Source organism: Lepidothrix coronata, unplaced genomic scaffold (assembly GCF_001604755.1).
Source record: "Lepidothrix coronata isolate B3197 unplaced genomic scaffold, Lepidothrix_coronata-1.0 Scaffold213, whole genome shotgun sequence".
In the NCBI taxonomy this organism is placed as follows: Eukaryota; Metazoa; Chordata; class Aves; order Passeriformes; family Pipridae; genus Lepidothrix; species Lepidothrix coronata.
This window is the reverse complement of record NW_016690393.1, coordinates 1,043,414-1,060,978: the sequence shown is the minus strand read 5'-3', so window position 1 is coordinate 1,060,978 and position 17,565 is coordinate 1,043,414. Positions and strand designations below refer to the sequence as shown.

General features: G+C 46.8%; 1 protein-coding gene across 2 annotated transcripts in view; it reads right to left on the bottom strand.

Annotated features, from left to right (window-relative positions):
* Window positions 1-1,583: 1,583 nt before the first annotated feature.
* MAP3K3 (mitogen-activated protein kinase kinase kinase 3) overlaps window positions 1,584-17,565 on the bottom strand; it is a 40,594-nt gene continuing 24,612 nt past the window's right edge. For both annotated transcript variants that reach the window (XM_017833337.1, XM_017833338.1), the window contains exons 10-17: window positions 15,967-16,034; window positions 15,691-15,783; window positions 14,672-14,863; window positions 12,993-13,141; window positions 11,136-11,267; window positions 10,313-10,442; window positions 8,548-8,725; window positions 1,584-6,000 (exon numbers count right to left, since the gene is read on the bottom strand). In XM_017833337.1, the coding sequence (XP_017688826.1) occupies window positions 5,772-6,000; window positions 8,548-8,725; window positions 10,313-10,442; window positions 11,136-11,267; window positions 12,993-13,141; window positions 14,672-14,863; window positions 15,691-15,783; window positions 15,967-16,034 (1,171 nt within the window). In that variant the 3' untranslated portion in view covers window positions 1,584-5,771. The remainder of the gene's footprint in view (window positions 6,001-8,547; window positions 8,726-10,312; window positions 10,443-11,135; window positions 11,268-12,992; window positions 13,142-14,671; window positions 14,864-15,690; window positions 15,784-15,966; window positions 16,035-17,565) is intronic.

The following is a 17,565-nucleotide window of genomic DNA, read 5'->3' as shown; positions in this document are numbered from 1 at the left end:
TGGATGAGACACAGAGCACCAGGCAGGGATCAGCAGCAGAACCAGTGACACGAGAGAGGATCGTGCCAGCATTTCCTGGATATAATATATTGCAACACACCCCCACCCCGCCAATATTAAATCCAGAAGTCATTGTTCCTGGTTTAGACTTCCCTATCCCAACACAGAGAGCCCCAGCAGTGCAGCACAGGCAACCTCTGCAGAGAGTTTAAATTTCATTTGCCTCAGAAGTGGATTTAGAGAGGAAACTCACCTTAAGTCCTTCCCTTGGGCAACACAAGGCATGCAACACAAATTACAAGAAATAAAAAGGCAATTGAGGGGTTTTGCTGCGTTTCTTTTGTGCTTTAGTCAGTGTTTTGGGGCCGATCATTTCTACCTTTGAGGCTCCAGGTATTTTTTTCTCCCAGTCCCTGCTCAACCACCACATGACAGGTGGGATTCTTGGGGTGTCCTGTGCAGGGCCTTGATGATCCCAGTGGGTCCTGTCCAGCTCAGGAGATTCTGTGGTTCTATGGGGAAGATTCCAGTCAGGAATGCACACTCTGTATCCATGGAAAGCAGAATTACTGTGGAGCTACTTACTTTTGAGAGGGGCGAGCAGGATGGGAGTCCAGGAGAAAACAGATCATCAGACAAGGCTGAGATGTGAATCCCATGTTCACAAAGCAAATATCACCAGTGAACACCCCAAGTGGAAGAGAGAAGGAAGGCATCAGCCTTGGGAAGAACCTCAAGGGAAGGTAATGAAGAATTCCCAAGTCCCTCCTTCAGCAAAGGCAGGATTGGTGGGTTCTGACACACAAGGAGGGTGTCAGGAGGCAGCGGGAGGTGGTTTATTCTGGTTCCATGAGACATTTTTCTTCTGGGATGACTCCACTTGATGGTTCTCATTTGTCCTGGCACAGCCCCAAGCCCCACACACGTGCTTGGCTCATGTGCAGGGTTTCTATTGCATCAGCTGGTCAACCCCTTAATCCTGATTTGTTCACATTTTACAGGGACAAACATTTCAGTATTTAATTGACAACAACTCCGGCCTGGGAAAAGGATTAGACACAGGCTGTGGTCAGGGCTGGGGAGGCCAGTTCCTCAAGGGACCCTGGTGACACTCAAACACTGCTCAAGTGATGGTGACACTGAAGGGGAAGAGCTGCTTAAACAGGAAAAAGTGAGCCTTTATAGCAGCACTATTTCTGTCCTTCCCTAAGATAGTGAGCTGGAAAAAAACAGAGCCTGAAAATATTTGGAGACGTGGTTCCCCATTCTCTTGCCCTACTCAGGGACAGCAAAGCTTCTCCTGTCCCAAATCACTGGTACAGCCAATGCAAGACCATCCAGATTCCTCAGGGACAGCCCTGGGGAGGACACACACTCACCTGACCCAAGAGGCAACACCACAAACAGGACACTTCTCCATCTGTCCCAAGGGAGAAACTCCAGAACGGAAAAACTTCCTCCTTCATTTAAGGTCCTCGGTGGGAAGGAAGAACATTTGATGGCTTTATTGACTTGTCTTGAGGCACCACTTCCACAGAAGTAAGAGGTGCTGGATTGCAACCACCACCATCACCACCACAGGCTTTCATATAAATGATAATTTTATTGTAAATAAAACGATACATTGGCCTGGCTTTGCACTGCAAGCCCCCGGTCGGAATATAGAGACTACTGGGTCAAGGTCTTCTGCACAATCCAGGTTAAAGCCATTTCTCCCTGCTCTGCAGTGTTTATGGCGAGGATAAAATCCTCTCCTTCACCTCTGAACTGCCCCTGGCACAGCTGCCTTTGCCAGCTGGGCAGTTCAGAGCTGCCCAGTGAGATCTGCTCCTAAACAAGGCTGGGTTTAAACACCTGAAGCCCAAACACCATTAAAACACAGAGGACATGTGGTTTTTTTTCCCTGAAAATTAAAGCCTGACTGACTCCCAGCTCCAAGGGCAGGTGCCAAGGTGGCAGATCAACCCTCTCCATCCAGCTCCAGGTGAGCCCCAGTCCCTGGGACCTCACTCAGCTCCCCTGTGCCCACCCAAACCTGCGTTTACAACAGGAATGTTGGTTTTTATGTGGCAAGTTATCCCAGCTCTGAGCACTTGGAAATAACATGTGTCACCTGAGCAGGTACCAGTTTCCCTCCTGGGCAATTTGTGTTGGTAATTAATGGCAGCAGGAGCTGTTTGGAGCATCAAGTCCTTTGGAATATTACTCCAGAAATAAAGTAAACCCAAATTGCTGCAACCTACTGCCACTAGAATGGGCAAAGCTCAGATCTTCTGGAGAGCAAGCAAATAACCTGGAATGCACAGAATCGTCACACCAAGCCCAAAATGCCCCCAGTTTGTTTCCTAACAAACTCAGGGACAACCAAATCCCCCAAGTTCCTCTCTGATGGGAATCTCAGACATTTTTCTGCCCAGTTTCAACCGTTTCAGGATACTGGGACTCTGACAAATTCTTTGTCAAAGAGAATATCCTCCATTTCTGCAGCACCTTCCATCAAGGATCCCAATACTCAATATTCCCTATATTCTCAATATTCCATCAAGGATCCTAATACTCAATATTCCCTCCCTGGAAGGAACAGCAGGAAACTCCACGTGACATTTGGACTGGACACAATAGCTTATTGTCAGCCTGGCACTCCTCCTCCACCCTCCCCTGAATGAGTTTATTCCCAGTTTTTCCCAATTCTGCCAGCATAAAGAGGCCAGATGTAATTCAATTTTGAGGCATAATTACATTCATGTCCACTTGAAACTCTTTTGCTGCCAGGGCTGTTAAGAGCCCACGGGATCAATATCAGCCCCAAGTTATTCATCGGAGCAGTGGACTCAGGAATCCAGATCTTCCTTTTCCAGAGGGCTGTGAGGAAACAAAGAAGCATTTTGGGCTTGGCTCTACTCGTTATAAACCATCAGCAAATTCTCTGCAAAACCAGCTGCTTTTTTTTCCTTTTTAAATTCATAAAGGCGTCAAATTTATTTCCCCTCCTCCTCCCGCCCCCCTCCCCCCCCGTTAACAGTCGATATATATAAAAATCATCAAATATGATCTTTTACGATATAAATAAAAAAAAAAAAGTATGAGGCATCACTGTTTACATGATGTAAAAAGAGCTAAAAAAGAGCGATATAAACTACATTCATAAAAGTGCATCTCCAAACAGACAGGTAATGCTTTGGCTTGTTCCTGTGCCGAACGGGCGGCGCTGGGCCGGGGGCTGCAATACACAAGTCCAAGCTGGCACCCCATGTTCTCTGTCACTGTACAGCTATTTAATTCCATTACTACAGGCTGGAATACAGGTGGATACACAGAGTAGGCACATCTCAGCATAGGGAAGGGCCAGGACTGAGCCCATCAGTCCCTGGGGCTCTTTGCTCTGCTCTGGAACAGCCTCCCGTGACGCGGATGAGGTAAAAGCCACGACGGGTCCTGAGGATTGAGTTGCTTTGAAACGTTAAAAGTGACACCATTTCCTCATGCCCTGTTCTCTCCCAGAACGCAGCGTGTGGGATAACAAGGAAAAATCACGGGAGAAGGTCTCAATTTGGTGAGGACAAGCCAAGGAGAGAGAGAAACCCCCGCAGACGTCACCGTGCTCCCCATGGCTGCAGGGTGAAGGGTGGTGAGTAAAGATCCCAATCTTTGGTATGTTTAGGTGCTGGCTGCAAGGCCTGAGAGTGATGCTGGGCCCCTCAGGAGTGCTGATCCCCCTAATCCTGTCACCCAGACTCCAGGGATGACCTCACATTCCCCAGCAAAGTGCTGTGAAAGGCTCCCCAACCCCAGCAGTAGCGTCGCGCCCTCGCTTCCCCTCAGTGCAACAGTGAAGTGCAGGCCAGGACTCAGGCCAAGGGCCTCGGCAACCTGGAGTCAGGTTCCAGGCTGGGAAAAGATCAATAGAAGTGCTCTCACTAGAAGCAAATAAGTTATGGACCCAGGGCTTTCAGGAAAGGTATCTCCTACGTGCCTGCAAGCAGAGCAGTGCATCCTTGTCGCAGTGCAGGGGGGAAAACCAGCTCTCACTGATCGTGGGTTTGGCACAGGAAAAACACCTCGGATTGTTAAATCCTTTCAGGACTTTTGGTTAGGGTTCTTTTTTTCCTTTTTTTTTAATTTAACACTATTTATTGTGTGTTCAAGGAGCTTGGTTTCATTAAAAGTTGCCTTATCCTGCCATTAGCATTCATTTAAAAATTTAATTTTACTGCATTATGAAGCAATTTTCAAGTTTTTATGGGGGAGAAGAGTGGAGGTGTGTGGAGCCTTAATATGGTTTCCAATACAAGAGCAGAACACCTTTAGTGTTGCCTTACAGAGTAACATTTTAGCTAATTAACATTTGCTTTTCTTAGTTTCATTTCTCAGAGATAACTTATAATTACCCCACGAATCCTCAGCACTTAAAAACTGATGGTCTTTTATGAGTGAAACACAGATTATTAGTGCCTAAACCAACACAGAGGGTCTGAGGCCATCAGGAACTCAAGTTCTCAGACTTGTGGTACCTTTCAAAAGCAAAATCACTTGGATATGTTTTGCTGGCACCTGTGTGGGGATCTCCAGGTAATTTTAGATATTTGCTACCATTTCGAATGTTCTCTCTGGTTCCTTGTTTGACTTAACTCCTAAAAAGCTTATTTAAATTGGGCATTTTATGGAAGTCTTAAATAACCACTTGCATACCTATAAAACAAACCACACTGAAGGGCTGAGTTTGCTTCCAACTTCCTGTGCCCAAGGAAAACGAGTGTCCAGATAATTTACCCATGAAAAACTCGATTTTCCATTAGCCAGGTGCTCAAAGAGATGCTGAAGGAAATTCCTGGGCACCAGATGGACTATCTTTGGTTTAAAGGATGGCAAAACGTTACCAGCCAAAAATGCAGCAGGATGCAGCAGGATGCAGCAGGAAGTTGTTCTGCAGAACTCCCTCCCAGAGGGGTTTTGTTTGGACCCAGCAGCTCCAGAGAGGGAAGCAGGAGCACGAATTTGTTGGCTATGAGGACACAAACTGCCTTAATGCTGGGGCAGATCAAACCCTGGAAATCAAGCTCTGGATTTTCCAACGTCAGTGGGAGAGTCCTTCCCCCAGGCCCTGGAGCGACTGCGTTCTGCTGAAACTCTTCTGATTATCCTGACATTTGGCTAGAAAGACCTCCCTCACCCCCACCCCAAAATCCATGGGCTCATTATAAAATAACACTATTCACATACTTTTGAATCAATATTTTCTGAACACCTTCAGATGCTGAATACTTAAGAAGAAAAATATATCATACTATAGCGAGCGCACGCTCCATGACACATGGCTTTGGGCTGGATTCAGGGACTGGAGATGCCTCTGGAGCCCCTGGTGGAAACCAGGCACCCACACAGACAGAGCTGGTCTGGAGGTTGTTGCATGTTTCTGTTCTGAAGAGTGGAGCTCTCCCAGTTCCCACCTGGCTTCAGATTTCTTCACGTTCAACCAGTGGATCCAACTTGTTGGATTCCCATTCCCGGGCCTGCAGAAAACATGCAGCCAGCTGCAAGGGCACATCCAGGTATCTCAGGGCAAAAATCCAGCCGTTTGGCAGGATGAACATCAGTCCAGCAAACTGAGGAATCAGGCACGAGAGCAGACCCCAAGTTCCTTGGCATAACTTCCCCAAAGGACTAGGCCAGCTGAGTTGGCATTTTGAAGATGCAGCACCACAACGGGCAGTTGCAACGAGACCAGACAGGGCACGGAAAGCCCAGCAGGAGCTGCGAGCAAGGGAGGTAATTCAGTACTGGAGCTGTGCAAACTGGTGTCTGAGCAGCTCTTCAGCAGAGGGTCTGTGCCTGGCTTCCACAAAGATCTGCTTTAGGAAGTCCCGGCAATGTTCTGATATGTGGGAGGGGAGCTGGGGGTTGGTTGGCTGGGTGGCGATTTTGAAGATCGCGGCCATGGCTTCGTACTCTGCCCAGGGGGGCTTCTCTGTCAGCATTTCCACCACGGTGCAGCCCAGGCTCCTGGGAAAGCAGGCAGGAAAAACACAAGTGAGGATCGAGTCAATAAAGCACAGTGTTCAGGGAGAGCTTCCAAGCAGCCAACAGCAAGGTGCAGCTCTGGGAACGGCTCTAAAATGGGTTTGTGCTCAGCAAACCCCACGTGTGCTCCAGCTCAGAGCCAGAGCTGCCAGCACTGCTGCTTTCCCTGCTGCCAGGAGAGCAGGGAAGTGCTGAGCCAGGGGGGCTGGTCCCACTGTGGCTCTGGGAAGTGCCATCTGTCCTGCTCCCCTTCGCTCAAAGTCTCCTCTCAGGAAACATTTGTGTTAACAGGGGACAGGACGTACACGTGAGGTGTCCCTGAAGGCACCATCTGACCTCAGTTCTTCAGGTGCTGCTGCTACTGTTGTAACTCAAAGGCACTTACAGTCACAGGATGCCTTGGGTTGGAAGGGACCTTTGAGATCACCTTGTTCCAAGCCCCTGCCACGGGCAGGGACACCCTCCACTAGATCAGGTTGCTCAGGTGCTTGACTTGCTGAGTTGCAACAGACTTTTTAACCAAGGTCCAGTGAATCAAAGCTCAATGACCCCACAAAGCCATTTCAGCAAAATCCCTTCTCAGTCACAACCTTGGAATGCCCACGTGGGGAAAAAAACAACCTAATAACACCTCCACAAGAAACCAAGCATCAGTCAAAAAATAATTAAAGTCGTAACAGCTCCAAACTGGGAAGGCAGTAAGTTAAATCCCAGTGGGACAGACGCATCATTACCTTAAGGAAAAATTCCTTGTAAAGTTAATGGGGCTCTGCAGGGTTCTTCAAGGCAAGAACATGATTCTGGGGACATGGCTGAGCCACCTTTCTGAGGCAAACGTGACACCAATACCTTCCCAGGGAAGATGGTTCTGCAGCACTGCAGTGATTGGGTTTTATTCCAAAAGGATTAATTGCTTCCTCCAGGCCATAGATTAAGCAAAAGCAGTCAGTGAACTTTTAATATCCAGTCTTTCCATTAAGAAGGCAAAACTGCCTCCTCTACCTTTAAACTAAACCCTCTTTTGAGGTGAAAACCAAGGAAAAGACATTTTCAGAGGCAGACTTGCATCAACTGCCAAGACAAGGAAGGAAAGGAATTAAATTCAGTGAATATGCAAGAACTGATTTCTTGACAAGATCTAAAATCCAACGTGAAAATTTTACAGTTTTCCAGCCATTTCAGACTTACTAGAGGAGAGTACAGAAAATGCAAACCATGTGTGCTGAAGTGCTGGGGGTTTGCTCAAAAGCAAGCAGGGATGTGTTATTGTTTAGACTGATTTATACCATTTAAGCAGATCCGGTTTCTTTAAGATATTCAGCAAACAGCAGGAATGTTTTTCATGTCAAGTCACTCCAGCAATAACAAATAGCTCACATATTCTGCTATTTAGGAAAAAGAAAATTGGAGAGGGGCCTGCAGCAGTGGCTCAGAGCCAGGTGGATGGATCTGTTACGTTTCTGAGCCCCTCGGCCGTACACATCCACCCTGGGACCAACTGCTCTGGAAAATTCTGACCCCCCTGAATAATGGTTGGGATTGTAGGAACTGGAGCCCAGCCAACGGCAGCGACTCTTTGATGGGAATGGACCAATGTCAGCAGCAAGAGGAAATCCACAACTGCATCAGCCCAGGGGGAAGGGCACGTGCTCCAATCTCTCCCCAAGCATCCCAACTGGGGGAGTCTGCAGAGCTTAACTCTTTCCACATGAGACATTTCAGCTGCATTTCCACTCCCTGCTTGTTCAGGGAACAGGCCTTTCTTTACTGTGGAGGCACAAACAGACCTTTTGTTGCTGTTGTTCAGTTTAGTTTTATAATCTCACCTTTTTAAGGCCTCCAAACTCAACATTTTGGCACAGGACCATTTTGCTCTTTTGATAGAGGCTGTTTCTTGGCTGTGCCAATAACAGCACAGGCACAGTTTCCATTCATGCAGATCATCTCTGATCTGATCTGGATCTTTTGTGTTATTCCAGGTTTGGGCATCTTTTCTTTTAAGCTCAAATTCTATTCATTTCCAGTACGTTTTAAGCATAACTCATTTTATAAACTAAATGAATGGGCTCTCCCTAAACAACCTTCAGTTGCTCTTCTAAGGGATATCACAGAATCACAGAATATCCTACACTGGAAGAGACCCACAAGGATCATTAACCCAACTCCTGGCCCTGCACAAGACACCCCAAGAATCCCACCCAAGAGCATAAGAAGGATGACAACGTTGCACCAGTCAGAGAGCAAACAACCAGCTACCAGTTCAAGGGAAGAATGAGTGGAAACTGTTCCTGAAAAACTAAAACTGTTCCTGAAAAACTAAAACTGTTCCTGAAAAACTAAACGAGTAGCTGGGGGCTGACACTGCAAAGCACAGCCTGCAGCAGGTCATGCCTTGAGTTCAAACCAACGACTTCACTTCGCCTTCGACTTCTCATCCAGACAAAACGTGAGTTTGGATTTATGGATGGCAGGATGTATCTTGTCTGGCTCCAGATCGACTGAGCTATGGGCAGAAAGTTAAAGGCTCACCAAACGTCCGCCTTCCTCCCGTAGCCTTCCCCGCTGATCACCTCGGGGCTCATCCAGTACGGAGTGCCCGTGACGGAGCGGATGCCTGTCCCAGACATACAGATTGTCTGCAGCCGTTTGCTGGCCCCAAAGTCCCCGAGCTTCACGTTCCCAGCAGAGTCACGGAGAATATTGGCTCCTGCACAGAAACAAAACCCGAAGACAGCTGTTTCCACGCGGTCCAGCTGTTGGATCCGCGGCTCCGGAGCCGATGTCCAACCCCAAACACCCGTGCTCACGGTATGGCTCCTTCCCCATGAAGCCTCAGGTGACCTGCTAAACACCACTGCTTTGGTTCAGGCTGTAGACAAGCCAATTGCTAATGGCTGTAAATGGGAAAAACTTCAGGGAAAAGCACAAGGAAGTGAAGGGGGGAGGGAAACGAAAGCTGAGTCAGCACCAGCATTGTTACAGTGCCTGTAAACAGCTCAGCCAGCCTTGCAGGGCCCCCAGGCCACAGGCTGAGAGAACAGAGCTGTGGAGAGAAGGATTTTATTGGGATGCTGCTTTGGTGACTGCAAGCATTGCTTTCTGGTCAGCTGGGTAACAGATGTAGCCAATTAAACCACTTTGAACTCCTACAATAAACAAGTCAATCTTCACTTTACTTGGTCAGAGGTCCTGAACATGAAGCACCAGGGAAAAAAAGAAAACTTTAGAGCTTAGTTTGTATGTGGACACAAACTGAGGCTTAGACACCAAAACCAATTCTTCCTCCAAAGCTACTCTGAGATCAAGAACCCCATGTTGGCATTATCTGGTGGGTGTCTACACAAAACCCCCCTGCTCTCAAACCAGCACTTGTGCTGGGAGAGTTTTATCACTTCATTTGCCCACACGAAGAGCTGAGTCCAGAATGCCAAGTCTGTCCATGCATCCCTGAAGGAAAGGTTAACAGGCTGGCTCAGGTGGGTGCAAACCAGTGAATAACCCACCAGGTAGGAGACAATTTGGCAAAGAGCCCCAAGTGAGCAGCCCATAAGGTGTTATTCAAGGATCAGTAGCTCGTTTCTCTTTGCCAGCTTAAAGAGGGGATGCAATGAAGATTTATAGGCAGGAACAAGGGGTAGTTTTCCTGCAGCCACCAACCCTCTTGGTCCCTCTAGGGCACAGAAAAGTCTGTGTGGTGTCTGCCACATCTGCTGACAGTAATTCCTAAGGAGACTGGCTGGCTCCATGGGGTTATACTGGGAAGAGGAGGATTAAGAACTAATCACAGGCTCTCTGTGGAAGACTGGAGGTTTCTCACACAGAGGAGGCAGGAGAGCCACAAGGGCCTGAGGTCAGCAGGACTGCCAGGAGCAGGCATGGAGCCCTTATGGCAACTGGAATGTCAGCCACCTGAGAAACAGCACTGTGGCCAAGCTGGGAGGAAATCAGAGGGGAATCCACAGTGAAAATAATCAGTGAAAGTCAGGTGTCAACTCAGCTTGGGCTTGCCAGAGTGTGAGAGAAAGATGAGGAGTGTTCCTAAGAACTAGAGGCTTCCAGACTTCCTTACTATAACCAACTTCCTTCAGGTCCTGTAGAGAGAACACCCCAACTTCCCTTCCCCAGCCAAGAACATGACCTTCCCTAAGTCCTGCACGTGGATATAAGACCAAAACGGGATAACTGAGCAAAGCAACGTTCAGAAGCCCCAGCCAGGATACTGAGTTCTTAACACCTGGTCTCTTTACAGAGTTTCTTTGGCACGTGGTACATCTAAATCAGCAGCTGATCTCACCCTTTATGTCCCTGTGCACGATCATGTTGCTGTGAAGGTACGAGACTCCCTCGAGGATCTGCCGAGTGTATTTCCGGGTGACGTTTTCCGTCAGGGCTCCGTACGCCTTCAGCTGGTCCTTCACTGACCCCTGCACCAACAGCAAACAGAAAACGCTGGCAAAGAAAGGACAGACCACAGATCCTGCAGTCCCCACTCGATTCCCACGAGCCATGACTCTGTTATACACCCAACCAGCCCAGTAAGGAATTCTGGCCTCTTCTAAAGCCTTCACATGAGGCTCTCTGAGCATCTTGCCCTAAGGAGCCCTTTTGAAGAACAGCAAGGACAGGCTTCATGGCAAAAATAGCTTAAGGAGGTTCTGTCTGCTTCCTCCCTGCTGGTACAACTGGTTGTGAAGACAAGCAATAAAATAGTTCAGCAGACTGATCCAGGTCAAAAGTCTCCCTTTTTGCAGAGTCAGTTTTAGCCTCATTTGCTGGATCATGACTGTGATTCAGTTGTTATGATTTACAAGCTGGTCCAAGTCCTCTAAAGTACTTTGGTAGGACAAATTTAGACTGAACAAAAGAACTGGCTTTAGTGACTAATAAAGAGAATGTATTTCAAGTACAAGACACTGAAGGAAAAAACCCAAAGAGGTTACTTGGACATAAATAAAATTAAAGTGGTAGCTTTATAACCCAGGATGAGAAGGGGCAGCCCTAAGAGGGTCTAAGGTGGACGACATAGTCAGGGGGATCACAGCAACTAATAAAGCAACTACCAAACCCACAGATCTCCCTTTGTGATCCATGACTGTGCTGCTTGGGCCAGCTCTTACCCCTGGCATGTACTCCATGAAGATGGTCAAGGTCTTCTCTGCCCGATCCCGTAAGCAGCCGTAATATTGGACAATACGCTCGTGCTGGAGATTCTTCAGCAGCTGAATTTCACACTCCAGGGCACTCACTTCCTATGGATGTTGAAGGAGAAAATAAGGCTGCAGCCCCAGGAAATAGTCCATCCCAATAAATTTGTCACGTCACTGGCAGGATGAAACTACTACTGCACTGAAAAGTCTAATCCATGGCTTTGGAAAAGGCAAACACTGCTAGTGCCTCACATGAATCCTTGCTGTGTAATCAGCAGGCAAGTGTTGGTGTGGGAGCTTTGATGGAAAAAAGGCAGTATCATATATGGATTTAGTACCAGAAAAACTGTTTCTTGTCTTGATTTTCTTCACTCACAACACAGGTATAACCTCTCTTCTCACACTGAGCTGAGGGCAGGGAGTGTTAATTATTAAACAGCTCTGACTACAGCTACAGGACTGCCAGGAATCCCCCTGTAGGAATCTCAGCTCTTTAGAGAGCAAAACCAGAGGTGCTGAGAGTTCCTAAACTTCTGTCACCCAGTCCTGCCCTGATTCACACTGATGATTTTACTGGAATCAACCTCACAAAAGGTCTCCTCTCTTATTTACTTCAAGGAACCTGCAGCTCTGTACATCAAATTGATTCTTTGCTTTGCTCTTGCCACAGACAACAGGGTATCACAGCACAAAGGCAAAGAGGCTCTCCAGCAATTTCAGATGGAATCACAGATGTTTGTTGCCCAGGAAAAGTATCCAGTTCTTGCTGAATCCAGGGAATGAACAGGAGGTACATCAAATGTACTGAAGCAAGAGAATTTATGGAAACAATGGTTTCCCCCAAATTAGTCCCACTTAACTCTCTCCAGCCTTGCCACTGGAAGGTGTCAGGTTCAGCTCTCACTCTGGGAGAGGATGCAGCTCCTCAGAGCAAGGACCTGGATGCTGTTGGGACACATGGAACCACAGGAAGCTACTTGATCAGGCCAAGTGATAATTTCAGGTTTGGGGTTTCAGTGCCTTCAAGATATTTTCCAGCCTATTCCTCCTTGGCTCAGAGTTACTGTCTGATTTACAGCAGAGACATGGTAGAACTGAGAACTTCCCAATTTAAGACTTATCTTGGCACCAGTATCCCATATAAAATCAGAATAATTAAATCTTCACGGATCAGTTATTTCAGCTCAAAGTGAACTTGTTCAATACTGGGATACTGGTACATTGTTAAAACACAAGCAGAGAACCCAAGAGCCATTCCAGCTGCACCCTCTGTGCAGGGAGTTGTGTGCTATCCCTTAAGTTCAAGGTGACCCTTCCCATCTCCACTGTTGTGTTGTCACATCCCTCTTCTTGATTAATTTACACACCACAGCTCAATTTGTTTTAAGGACAGAGAGAATTCAGAAGTGAAAACTGGTAATTAACACACTTGATACAGGGTGTACCATATAAACCCAGAAGTGGGTTTTGCAAGTGCAAGCAGCTTTTTTTGTTCAAAAAAGAAAAAAAACTCCTACTCTTTCTGGGTTTAGTTTCATTCACATCCATGTCTAACCAGGAACACAGGGCAGTCTAGTATTCCTCAAGTAACCTGGCAACAAACCAGAAAGCTGAGAAGGGAGAGCCAAAAATGAAGCCAGAAAATGGATTTTAGTTTCAGGCTGAAGTTAATAATACAAAAAAGTAATTTTTAAATGGCTCCTATTCTTCTCCACGTGACTCGAAACCCTAGGAGGAACTAAATATAAGATGCCAGCTTTTAAGGACAGACAGATAGAGGCATTTTGCAGGATCTGGCAGGATTTTAGAAGCTGGGATGAGGATTACCTTGCTGGTTTCAGGGCTCTCTGGATCAAACTGGACCTGTTTGGCTGCAAGTTCTCTGCCCGTGTCCACGTCGTAGCACAAGTACACGCGGCCGAAGGCGCCCTGGCCCAGCAGTTTCCCTCGTCGCCAGTTTATGGGAGCACTTGGAGCTAAAAGACAACAGTAATAATTCCTCATTTCGTTACACTATTTAAAAGCCATGGTTGCCTTTTCAAGGACCCATCTCCATCACACTGGGATTGAGCCAGGTGTTTTGCAGCTGAACAAACACGAGGCACTCTCCCGGCGTAAGGGAGCCGGTGGCAGAGCTCTGACTGGAATCCAACTATCTCAGGACCTGCTGACTGGTGTCCCATTAAAATGAAACCACAAAACATCCTGCAAATATGTACTGCAGAAAAGTTATTTGATGGGGTTGATGAAATTTCATTCTGCCAGCAGGTGGATTCTACAAACCCAGTACTTTAGGAGATGGTGTAGCACTTAAAGAGCATCTTCCGACCCTTGACCTGGAGTTATCACAGGCATCTGGTGAGGAAGAGCTGGATCAGCCTTGCTAAATCAATTCCACCCAGCTGGGAATGACTTAAACTGCTGGGACAACTTGAAGGACATTATTCTGAGGTCTTTGTCAAGGCAGCTCGAGGTTCCTTCTCCTGTGGGAAGGATTTCACTGCAAAGCTCTCTCTGCAGCAGAAAAATTAAAGTCATAATTCCCTACTAGACAGTGATAAAGTGGGGGCTGTAAGGTTAGCATAGTCTGTGCACCTTCTTCAGCTGCTCAACAACCAGATTCCAATAAAAATATACACTAGCCCCAAATAAAGCAGCCACCTCCAACACCCCAGCAGGAGGTTACATCCACAGGGAATTAGGAGTCCTCACATTCCACAGGCAGCAGTCTCCTGAGCCCAGTTTTCCAGACTGCTCTAAATCCCAAAGCATATCACTCAAAACCCCAGTGCTTCAGCTCCAACTTTGAAAGCAACACTACCAGTCTCCTGCAGTGCAATGCATCCAATTATGTTGTATCTAACAAGAAACTCTAAAAACAAAGACAGGAACCAGCCATCTGGACAGTGTGAAAATGTAGAAGAGCTGAGAGATTAGCTTTGCCATGTCTAATCTAATCAGATTTACTGCCAGTCAGTATTTTAGTGTTGCAAGCTTACTCTTCATTTTGATCCCTAAATTACTGTATGGGATATCTGAAGTTCATCAGTAATGACTTATGTTCCATTTCTTTTTTTATAATAGCAAGTTGTCCAAAAAACCAGCTCAGGGATTCTATTACAACAGAAGTAAATCTTCCTACTTAAGAGCATGTGAAATATATACAGCTCTCAACTGGTAAAATGACTGTAACCCATAAGCCTGACTACAAATGTTAATGTATCAAGAAAATAAACAAGCCTGTCTGACTGTTTTAAGAGCCCTGAAAAGACTCAATGAAGTTTTTTTTTTTTACTTCTTAGCTGAATTTCTGAGGCTTTCTAAAGGAAAAACCAGCCCACAGTGGAGAAAAAAAAAAAAAAGAGAGAAGAAAAAGAAGACGTGTCTTGTAGGTGAGACAAGCTGGCCTCAAAACACAGCCGGGAGACGATGTGGTTCTAATGGCTTGTTAAAACCAAACTCTATGTAGGGTCTGGAGCTCCCAGCTGGGGTCAGGGAGCGCTCACATTTGGTGGGGATGTTCCTCTCCTGCACGCCCAGGGCGTTCTCGCTGTCGGCGCTGCGCAGGCGGCCCCGCGGGTCCAGGTACTGCAGGGCCAGGCCCAGGTTCTCCCCGTTGGTGCTCAAGGAACGACTGGAAGGGACCAAGGTGAAGAGATTCCCTTGGTGACGCCGTATCCTGGGAAATGTCCTCCGGCCTGGGGGGGGAACGGGAGAAATTTTAAATCGACGCTTGCAAGTGGAAGGTGATGGAGAAGAAGGGAGAGAAAAGCCATGTTCTGCTCTGTTCCCACGGAGCAGAACCTGCTGCCAAACAGACGAGATGCAAAAATATAACAGTTCAGGGCTGGTGCTGCCTGAGTTCAGTACAGCTCTGGATCACTCCCAGAACACTTTGTAATGCCCTCAAGTGCTGTGGTGCAAGATCTAAACTTGCCTCCCAAACCAAAAATCTGGTTTACAGGCTACAACACAAGCTCTGAGGCTGGTTAACGACGACTCCCAGAACGACTTTCTAGATAACGTGCCTGGACTTGGAAATAAAAACCATAAACAAAGACTATGGTGACTTGCACCTCATGAAATTTTGAGTGGTTAATTTGCATAAGGCCATGTGAGGAGCAGAGATGTAAGTCTTTAAGTCCCTGCTACATTTAAAAGACCCAGAAACAAGTCTGCATTGTGAATTAGCAAAGCATAATGAATCCCTGAGGTAGGAACCTGCTATATATGGCCAAGGCTAATAACTGTCCACTGCCCAAGCCCAGCAGTCCCTGATCAGCCTGGATATTCCCAGAAAGCACAAAGTAAACAAAGAATTACAAAGTAAACCAAGAATTACAAACAACCATAGAGTGTTTCCACGAAAACGAGGCATCACGCACAGTACCATCAACTCCAGCACTCACTGCAAGGCCCGGGGCACTTCCAGGCTCTTCAGCTGGGAATTACACTCATTCCTAGAGGTTGCCATTGCTTCACCTTGTTTTTCCAGCCTGGAATGAAAGGTCCTAGAACAACTCACCATCGTTGTAGTCCTTGTGCTGCATGGAGACGTTGTAGCGCCGAGGGTAAGTCCCACCTTTCCCTGCTTTGTCATAGATCTGATTCTCCCGGTCTGCAGGGAGATGCAAAGACAGGAGTGAGGCCTCCTTCAAAAAGTGTAACTTCTAATGACAGAATTTCCCTGTAGCAGCAGGGTTTTAGGAAGAGGTAACAAATAACTTCACAGCTTTTCAGTCAACACACCCCCAGTTGTTCTGTTTATACAATGCCAGCAACCTCTGTAGCAGGGACATACCTGAGAACTCCTGTCTATTATCAGGAAAGCTTTGTGCCCTTGACATCCGTGACTTCCGAAAAGAAGGACTAGTAAAGAAAGAAGGCAAGAATAAGTTTTGCTGCCCACCAGAGCAAAACCTACACGGGCTTTAAAAATACGAGTGAATACATTTTGCGGATTGGAAATGGTGACTCCCAAATCCACGTCCCTGCAATGATTTTATGCTCCATCTGCAAAGCTAAAGCCAGGCTAAGCCCCAGCTAACCAGACTGTTTCCCACTGTGGGCTGTCAGCTTTTCTGTTCACTTTGAGCCATTTATTCAGTGTTTCCCCAGCCTGTGGTATAAGATTCAGTGACTCCTTCAGACGTGGGAAGTGGAAGGCTAAAACCAAGGCTGAGAGGAAGAGCAGAACAGAGCAGCACTTGCAGCACACTGTTTACAGGGCAGCAGAGATTGACCACGAGGGACAAGAGTTCCTCTCATGAAAACTTGGGTGCACTTTCCTCTCCCCAGCAGCACAAGAGCCTGAACACCAACACTGCTTCCAACCCCTGTGTCTCTCCCCAGTAAGCAGCGCTCCTCCAGCAAGCCTAAGTAAGGCCCCTTGCTTGGCACAAGGTCTTTCACACCTCAAGAGATTACACAAACTCAACCTGTGCCAAAGCCATGCTACTGGCACTTGTTTTGTTAACCAGTGTAAATGGCACGGCCTCACAGAGCTTTCAGACTCCCAAACGAGACTCCTTCCCCACTGCACAAACAACAACTTTCCCAGATGATGCCACTCCAGCAACAAATAACCAGGAAAGCTTTTTATTGCTTCCCCTTCTTCACTTAAGGCAGAGAAAGGGGAGAGGAGGACAGGTAACAAATCAGCAATGTCCCCTCAACAAATGAATCCATGCACACACCCAGTTCACTGCAAGTGTTTCCTTGTGACTCCATAAACTGGAGGAAGTGAATGGCTTCAAATCCAAACCTCAAGTGCTTGACATAGAAGCACACACTACCTACAGCAATCAGCTTGGAGGAATCCTAAAAACGTGCTGAAGCCCAGTATTACAGGTGCTGGGAAGCCACAGTTGCTATTCAAGTTAATAGAACCTCTGGCTGCCCATCAGCACCTCAAGCAACACCAACAGCAAAAAAAAAGGGAAGAAAAAGACCCAGAGCATCAACCTATGACAAACTCTTCTTCAAAGAAAGAGCCTCCCTATTTACCTCTGGAATTAATTTTGCATCTTGCAGGACATAGCAATCTAGTGCAATGATCTATTTCTGTAACCATAGAATAGTTTGGGGTATTTTTTTGTCATTTTATTTTTTAAGTGAACAAGTAAAGCCTTGTCTAGAAGAGGTTTAAATCCCCTGCAGCCAGATGTTCTCAGAGCATTGGCTCCACACAGACTGCTCACTTTAGAACTCTGTATTTAAAACCTAAAGCCACTGAAGCACCAGTTTTGTTGGTCTATGGTTTTGCCAGAAAATAAAACAGCCTTAAGACACAGTTAATTCTCTTTAAGAAATATATTGGGATATAGGTAGGAAATAAGTTCTTCTTTCTCTCCAAGAAAATTTATGAGATGGAAACCAGACTTTTGCCTGAGTACCACTG